Source organism: Syngnathus scovelli, chromosome 7 (assembly GCF_024217435.2).
Source record: "Syngnathus scovelli strain Florida chromosome 7, RoL_Ssco_1.2, whole genome shotgun sequence".
Lineage (NCBI taxonomy): Eukaryota > Metazoa > Chordata > Actinopteri > Syngnathiformes > Syngnathidae > Syngnathus > Syngnathus scovelli.
Window position 1 is genome coordinate 3,616,507 of NC_090853.1, and position 8,108 is coordinate 3,624,614.

Consider the following 8,108-nt stretch of genomic DNA (forward strand, 5'->3'; position numbering starts at 1 on the left):
GTTCTTGACCACCTCTGTTACTCTTTAACCGGTCCAGTTCTGAGATAGCCACTTTGTGTGTACTCGGGAACGCTACAGAGGGGGTTGAATGATTAAGCCGAGTTTTTTTTTAGATGCTCCACCACCCAGAGGGAGACAGTTTGAATTTTGATTCGAGCGCTTGCTGAGGATCGTAATTTTTGAGACATGCCTTCGGCGGGATTGGAGATACTCGGACTGCTGCTGGCCGTGTTGGGATGGATCCTAGCCCTGACGTCGTGCATTCTACCCATGTGGAGGGTGACGGCCTTCATCGGCAGCAATATCGTGACGGCGCAGAACATCTGGGAGGGGATCTGGATGAGCTGCGTGGTGCAGAGCACGGGTCAGATCCAGTGTAAGATCTACGACTCCATGCTGGCCCTCAGCGGCGATCTACAGGCCGCCCGGGCTCTCACTGTCATCTCCATCGTGGTGGGCCTGGTGGGCATCCTGGTGGCCATGACCGGGGCAAAGTGCACCAACTGCGTGGAGGAGGAGGGGGCCAAAGCCCGGGTGATGATCGGAGCGGGGGCGGCGTTCATCCTGGCGTCGCTGACGCAGCTCATCCCGGTGTCGTGGTCGGCCAATGCCATCATCGCTGAATTCTACAATCCCGTGGTCCTCAGTGCTCAGAAGAGAGAGATGGGCGCGGCTTTGTACGCCGGCTGGGCCGCCGCCGCCTTCCTGCTCCTCGGCGGGTGCATCCTGTGCTCCAGCTGCCCATCGAGGCCCGAGAAGAGGTACGGGCCCCCGGGAAAGATCGTATACCCGCCCAGCAGATCCATCCCAGCGAGTGGCTACGAGCAGAGAAACTACGTCTGATGCGGCTTTTAATGGACGCTTCTGAACTTTTGACCTCTATTGAAAATATTATTATAAACTCAGCTTAGATATCAACCAAAAAAAAAAAAATGTACACAACTATTATTTTGTATTAAAGTCTGTTTGGATGCTTGAATGCCTGAATCATTTTAGGATCTTTTACAATGTCGAAAAAAAATCTCAACAATGTGACTATTTCTCGCTACATTTCGAGACATCGAAACCTTTCCAACTTTGTGGTAACATTTCGTGGAAGACTATGTTCTAACTTGACTCGACCCACATCCTCCACCGCTGCTCTTAAGATAGAAATGTTCTTCTGGAATGCAAACGACCTCGTTCATTCCAACCAGGGGATCTTCAGATCTTCTCACAGCAACCATCTACCTGCCTGTTTGCTCCCAGATAACAAAAACGGCCGTCTACTTTGTCAGCCCGTGACACAAAGGACTTGCTTCATGGTGGAGAGAATGGGAAGGGGGTGAGGGGAGGACAGAAGGCAGTTAGTGGAAAGGGGAGGGGCGGGATGGGGGGGCGCCATTTCTAGAGAGACGCTCATTCCGCCAAAGAATTCCAAGGGCATCCCGCAGACAGACGGTGATTAAAGGCCATCTAGCAAGTTGGGGAAAGTTCCAGAGTCTAACCGCCATTGTGTGTTCAAAATAAACAGCAACTCACGCCGTATTCATTCCGACCCAAACTTCTGTAAATATCTTCAATACTTGTCTGACATTTGTACTCTAAATCCAAACGCAAATTGAAAGTCAAACTTCTTTTCTTTCTTCTTCACCGCCAACCAATCAAAAGGTCTGGTGGTGACTCAGGTGGGCTTTGGTGGTTGAGTTACTCCATGATAATATTTACTCAATCTAGGATGGAGTCCGGAGTCGGGACACCTGTAGGATTCGACTTTGTGGGGAGAGTCCGATGAAGACCCTTGGAAGTTAGAAGACCATCCGAAATGTTCTTAGCCACACTTGCTGAGGTGATAAAAGGCCCCATTGTGGCCCATTGTGAAAGCCGAGAGCTGAGTCTCTTCTTCTCCCCGTCTTCCCCCTCCCTCTTTGCAGTGAGGTCAGCTCCTCCAAGGACTCCTCCCATCCACCTGACCCGACTTTATAAAGCAAAGTGCTCCCGTCTTGTCTCCACACACACACACAAACACACACGCACCGGGCGCCGACTTCCTCAAGAGTTTCTCCGGCGTGACGTTGGTGGAAGAGCTCGCAGGATGTCCGTGGGTTTGGAGTTGCTGGGCATCTCCCTGTGCATCCTGGGATGGATCATTGGCATCGTGGCTTGCGCCCTTCCCATGTGGAGGGTGACGGCCTTCATCGGCAGCAACATCGTGACGGCGCAGATCATCTGGGAAGGCCTGTGGATGACCTGCGTGGTGCAGAGCACGGGCCAGATGCAGTGTAAGGTCTACGACTCCATGCTGGCCTTGAGCCAAGACCTCCAGGCTGCCCGCGCCCTCACCGTCATTTCCATCCTGCTCGCCATTATGGCCGTGTTGATCGGCATCACCGGCGCCAAGTGCACCAACTGCATCGAGGAGGAGGCCTCCAAGGCCAAGGTGATGATCGCTTCCGGCGTCTTCTTCATCGTATCGGGCGTCATGCAGCTCATCCCCGTCTCCTGGACGGCCAACACCATCATCCGGGACTTCTACAACCCGCTGCTGACCGATGCCCAGAGGCGGGAACTGGGCGCCGCGCTCTACATCGGATGGGCGGCCGCCGCCCTTCTGATCCTGGGCGGCGGACTGCTCTGCTGCTCGTGCCCGCCCAGCGAAGCCCGCTACAGCAATTCCCGAATGGCGTATTCGGCAACCCGGTCGGCGGGGGGCCAGGCGATGGAGAGGAAAGACTACGTGTGACCGAGGACGGACGGGGGACACCGAGACTGGAAGGCCATCCCGGCCGGAGGACGATGAAAAAAAAATTCATATAATTGTCACGTGATTTGTGTACATTTTTTTTTTCCTAACTGTAAGTCTCACGAATGACTTGCTTAATACTCACTAATGACTGATGTTTCACAAAGTCTTCTGAGCCAAGGCTCATATTTTAGAAAAATCTCGCCAACATTGAGGTGGAATTAAAAGAAATTGAAATTGAATCTGAGCAAGAACTAGATTTACTTACATAAAGCAGGGACGGAACGAGTTCAAAAATAATAATAAATTATTGACATTTATAGCGACATTGTTTAGCAGAGCAAGCAAGTCTGCCAATTTAAAAATTTTAGCAAAATTTGTTGTTTGGAAATTTTTTCACTACGATGGATGACTGTCATTGTTTTGTATTCGTCGCTGGAATCTAACATTCAGTTTTGTAAGCATCAATTTTGAGTTCTCAGAGAACTGGCACATGTATTTTTTTTTCTTATTTTGAGCCTGCCATCAATTTTGAATCTCTACTAACCTAACAAATATGTTTTGTAAACTTTGAGGACAACTTGGTGACTTTAGTACATCGTTTCACAACTTTTATTGAGCCGAGGCGTAAATTTGAAAATTCTCTCGGCATATTTCCAAACGAAAATATCACAAAAATAAGGATTCAGATGGTTCATCGTACCTTCTGCCAAGTAGTGGAGGAGTATTTCATCGTTCTGCCTGTCACTATACATCGCTGACAAAGATAGAATATTGCTCAATATTGTGATTTAGACGCCATAAATTTCCCGCAATGTGTTCCAAGATAACTTGAAATTATCCAGCGGGGTTATCAACAAGTGTATATTTAGTAGACAACGATAAGAGCGTGATTAATTGAATCACGTGACACATGTACTGTGACGTCAACACTACGAACGTTGTTCAACATGCAACTTTTCTGTGCTTGTATCTTCTGACAATAAACACTCTCATGTTTGAATTAAGGTGATCTTTTTTTTTTTTTTGGCGCGCCCGCAGAGACCTTTAGTTTTATGTGGCGATAAATTATGGGGCTCCTACTCAAACAAAGCGCTCCATTCACGAGAGGCGCTCTTGTTTGAGTTGAACTTTCTTAGTCACCATTTTAGTTTGAGACAGCTCAGCTAGCTTATGTCCCTAATAAAATGGCCTGTGAATAGAAATGTAGTTCGAGCCAGTATGTCACACCCGGCAGGTGGCAGGATTCTAAAATATTGATGGAGGATTGATAAAACGAGGTGCGTCGAGTTACGGTTGCGTATCGGTGTCGCCGTCCACAAAGACTCAGTGTGACGTAGCCGCTGTAATTAAAGCGGCTACAATGACGTCACCCAAGAAAATACATCCAAGTAACGAAAAGATTCAATTTCTGTAGAAATATGTCTGTGAAAGCGTGTGGAGTTAATTCAATGCTATCATAATTTAAATTATTTATAGATGCAGATATAAATGTGATCTAATTAATTATATTATTAAATTAGGCCTTATTATATTTTTTATTGTAACTTTTTTTTGTAACTATTTTATTGCAACAATGTTGCGTTGGTGTGTTTGTGATCTGCTAACTTGAGTCAAGCCCCTCAGGCTTGTTTAACCACCATTGAGGTAATCATTGACCCTCACAGCAAAAAAAATTAAATAAAATTAATTCCCAAGGGATTGCCACAGTACAAATCAATTACACGCAAGATTTACATTTGTTGCGGATTTATGTAAATTAAATCTGACCCGCAGGAGTTTGTATATACAAACAGTGAGTGTTCTAGTTATTTTAGATGAGGGCCTGGTCGCGTTCGGCTGGCTCTGGCTAAAGGAGGCTGCTGACAAGTGGTCACATGACCGAAACCGGGGAATGTGGAGGGCTGAGAGGTTGCCTGGCACCTGAAGTTGGAATGAAAAGGAACCCCCCTCCCTTCCCCCAATCCAACTGCCTGGAAATACACAAGCACACTGTGTCTTCTCATGCATGGAGATGCAATAAATGTGCTCATCTGCAACAGCAAGACTTCAGTTTTTGTTTTACTAAATTTGAAAAGAGCTAATATTGACCGATTATTTCGCCCATCCGATTAATCGGTCCAGCCTTAACCTGTGAAGTATTCTGTTTGAGCAATTAATTATTTTGGCATGTAGTTAAACCGATATTCATTTTGAACTTCTGCAGGTGCACCGTTGCTATGTGTCCATACTGAAGGCCCAAGAACAAAATTATTATTGACATAACATGCACGATTAACAGAAATAGGAAGCTCGAGTGCTGACAAAAAAAGGGAGGACAGAACGGTGTGTTGACTTTGTTGGGTCAGATTGTACTGACGTTTGTAGTTGTGTGTATATGTGTGTGTCTGGGTGTGTTGTGCTGGAACGTTCAGCCCATTAGCTCAGCACTAAAGAAGCAGATGTGAGTTAATGCTTGCTGATAAAAGTTCAGGCAAGATGAAGAGGCAAAAAAATCCCTCCCTTAAATTCCAGCAGACAACACAGATAGCAGGCCAGCGCCGAGACACTCGGGTGGGAACGGAAGCTGGACGGGAAACCTGGTTCTTGGTTTAAAAAAAATACAAAACATCACCTCTGTGACCTTATAAAGTAGCCACAGGTGTTGTGCGCAACGCAGATTGCGACAGAACAGGCAAAGATCTTTACCGCCCTCTAGTGGTCATAAATATATCCGCAATAGCCCAAGCACACGTGAAGGAAAGTTAGTTTTAATTCCATTTTTGTTACGACACTTAAATTGAACAAAAAGTGGTTGCAGGAAAAAAAGAAACCTTAAAAAAAAACATTGAGAACAGTCCCCTGATAACATCGGTAATTGTGCAAATCAGTGTGATCCACGTTTTTATTAAAGAGCAAAACAACAACAAAATTGTGGCATCACAGCTTTTCCTCGCCGTCGCTGAGAGTGTAGAAATACGCCGCGTCGTCCTCCTCGTAGATGATGGCTACGGTCTCGCCGGTGTCGCACACGCTGGCGCTGTTCTGGACGTACGCCTGATCATGAAAATAAAAGATGTTAGACATAGCTCTGCAGCATCTTGAGAAAGATGAGATTCCAGAGATATTGAGAATGTGATGTTCCTCACCCTCTCCAGGAGCTGCAGTCGCTCTTCAGTCATGAGGTTTTTCTGCCTCATCTGACTGACGGCGTTCTCCAGGCCCAGCAGTTTGTCCAGGTGGCGCCGGTGCTTCTGCTGCAAGACCTTCACTTTCTTCTGCAGCTCGGCCACAACGGCCTCCAGCTGCTCCTTGCTCAGCCGGTGCTTATGGTAGCTGTCCCGTTAGTTAATCAGGATGTGCATGTTCATTCATGTCTGAGAGTCACACAAAAACATCTCACCAGTGCTCCTCCAGTTGGTGGTCCCAATTGTCCACGTCGTCATCGTCGTCATCCTGTTGGTCGGAGTCCCCCTCGAGTTGGAGTGGCGGTGACGACGGCGGGGCGGCGTGTTTGGACACAATAGGCAATGTGGACGCAATGGGCTCAGCGCTCAGAGCAGATGACAGCACCGTGTTCGAGGAGACCAGGTTGGGAAGTACGTTGGGTGTGGACTCCAAGTAGGCGATGACTTGAGTTTGGCACAGCTCCTCGACGGGTACTTCTTGGAGTGTAAGTCTATGGGCGGGGTTGAAAAAGGCGCCCGCCAGCTCCCCTTGGCAATCGACGGGTAGCAGAACTATCTCGCCGCCGTTGTGCCCAACCGCCGCTTGCATTAAGGGAGGGATGGTCGGTAGCGTAGGTAGGTAAGAGAGGTTTGCGGCCGGGTTCGTCCCGCCCGGCTCCTCCGCCAAGACCGCCTCCCTACGAAGCACTTTGGCTTTCTTCTCATTGTCATCCATCGATTTGCGTTTCTACAAAGATGCGGAAATCTGGTTTCACAATTCACTGAAGGTTGTGCATGGAAGCAATGTTTATCGGATATGTAAATTAAAATGATTCCAAATTGTGTATGGAAGAAGAGAGTACTTTGTTGCTCGTGTGTTACCTCGACCTTCCGGAAAATGGTGGGCACGGCGTTGTTCTCCAGGTATCGAATCCCCCAGCGTACCCTGAAGCACGATGACTCAAAGTGCTTGTGGCAGATGTACTGGTGTCGAGACGGGGTCCAGTTGTCCCGACCGATGTTTCTCAGCCAAAGCTGCAGCCGCTCAGGATCCTGCAGCGGGAACCTAGTAGGACCAAGTAAAATGCGTGTTCTTAATGAAAATAAAATAGGTGGATTTTAATTTTAAATTGATTTAGAAATGCAACACAGGTTCAATATTGAAGTGGATTACAAATTTAACACAACCACTATACAGAACCATCATGGAATCAGTAAATTAGAAATTCAACTGGCTCATGTATGGGAAAGAGTGGTGTAGATTAAATTTTTACAAAAAGTTGCACATGGGTTCAAAATCTGTGGCTACTTCGTTCGGGTATCCTCGAGAAGTAACACGTCATGTATGAATAAACGAAAATGACTCCGGTGTCAAAGGTCAAAACATAGCGCACGTACACGTCCTCAAGTGGATTCTCCAATTAAAACCCGTTCATGTTTTCCTTAGCAATAAATGTGTATAACAGAAATTAAATAGTAGTTTTAAATTGAATACAAAAAAAAAAAAAAAGAGACACGCGGTCACCCGGGACGACCGAAATGGCTTCACGTCAAACGACGCTTATTCAAGCTGTCTTACTTGTGAAAGCTTTTTCGACCGCTGCCGCTCGTTGAATCATTCTTACAGTTTGGCACCGAACAATATTTGGTCATGTTGGGCCTACTCCTGGTTGTCGATGTCGGGTCACTTCATATGCGTGTCCAGCGTGATTGAAAACAAGGTGAAACTCGTGCAATGTTGACAACGCGGTGCGCACCTGACGTCATATCGGAGTGACCAGATAGGCCGCCTGATGACGTCAAATACATGCGACTGCCACCTGCGCGTATTATTGTATGTCTATTTTCCCTTTATCATTTTTTCTCTCAAGTTTTATACTTAGAAAAATTTGCTGTCTGAATTTTATATTTCTTGTATTCACGTATGGATAATATGATAGTCTTACCATTTCTGAAGATATTTTTTTAACGAATGACTTCCGTCGCACTGTGCTAGTTGTGGCGCGAATTCCTTTTTTTTTTTTTTACTCCATACAACTGAAAACAGATTTTTACTTTTTTATTCTATTAAAATAGACTTGTAACTTTTTTTAAATGTCTACGAATGACTACCTACATGAAAATGACCTACATTTTAATGTTTGTAAACAGGTACCAGGGTTTATTTGGGTGGCATAATGCCAGCGACTGCTGCTGACGTAAACGGAAAACGACGCTAATCCAGCGGATAAGGCAAGTCA

General features: G+C 46.4%; 2 protein-coding genes across 2 annotated transcripts; one reads left to right on the plus strand and one right to left on the minus strand.

Moving 5' to 3' along the window:
* Positions 1-41: 41 nt before the first annotated feature.
* Positions 42-3,725, plus strand: LOC125972079 (claudin-3). Its single transcript, XM_049725371.2, has 2 exons — positions 42-667; positions 2,067-3,725. The coding sequence occupies exons 1-2, from the start codon at positions 187-189 to the stop codon at positions 2,720-2,722; spliced, it is 1,137 nt and encodes a 378-aa protein (XP_049581328.1). The 5' UTR covers positions 42-186; the 3' UTR covers positions 2,723-3,725.
* Positions 3,726-5,456: 1,731 nt separating this feature from the next.
* LOC125972062 (THAP domain-containing protein 5) lies at positions 5,457-7,653 on the minus strand. Its single transcript, XM_049725333.2, has 5 exons — positions 7,448-7,653; positions 6,751-6,934; positions 6,105-6,616; positions 5,851-6,037; positions 5,457-5,758 (listed from the first exon to the last, which is right to left on the minus strand). Exons 1-5 carry the CDS (start codon positions 7,519-7,521, stop codon positions 5,642-5,644), a joined length of 1,074 nt encoding a protein of 357 aa, XP_049581290.1. The 5' UTR covers positions 7,522-7,653; the 3' UTR covers positions 5,457-5,641.
* Positions 7,654-8,108: the final 455 nt, after the last annotated feature.

Bases quoted from the DNA above. Each gene is read 5' to 3' on its own strand.
- LOC125972079 (XM_049725371.2), top strand. From the start codon at position 187: ATGCCTTCGGCGGGATTGGAGATACTCGGACTGCTGCTGGCCGTGTTG. The intron at 668-2,066 runs GCGCGGCTTTGT...TTGGTGGAAGAG, and splicing joins TGCTCAGAAGAGAGAGATGG to CTCGCAGGATGTCCGTGGGT.
- LOC125972062 (XM_049725333.2), bottom strand. From the start codon at position 7,521: ATGACCAAATATTGTTCGGTGCCAAACTGTAAGAATGATTCAACGAGC. The intron at 6,935-7,447 runs GTAAGACAGCTT...TGGTCCTACTAG, and splicing joins GGTCGAAAAAGCTTTCACAA to GTTCCCGCTGCAGGATCCTG. The intron at 5,759-5,850 runs GTGAGGAACATC...TTTCATGATCAG, and splicing joins GACTGCAGCTCCTGGAGAGG to GCGTACGTCCAGAACAGCGC.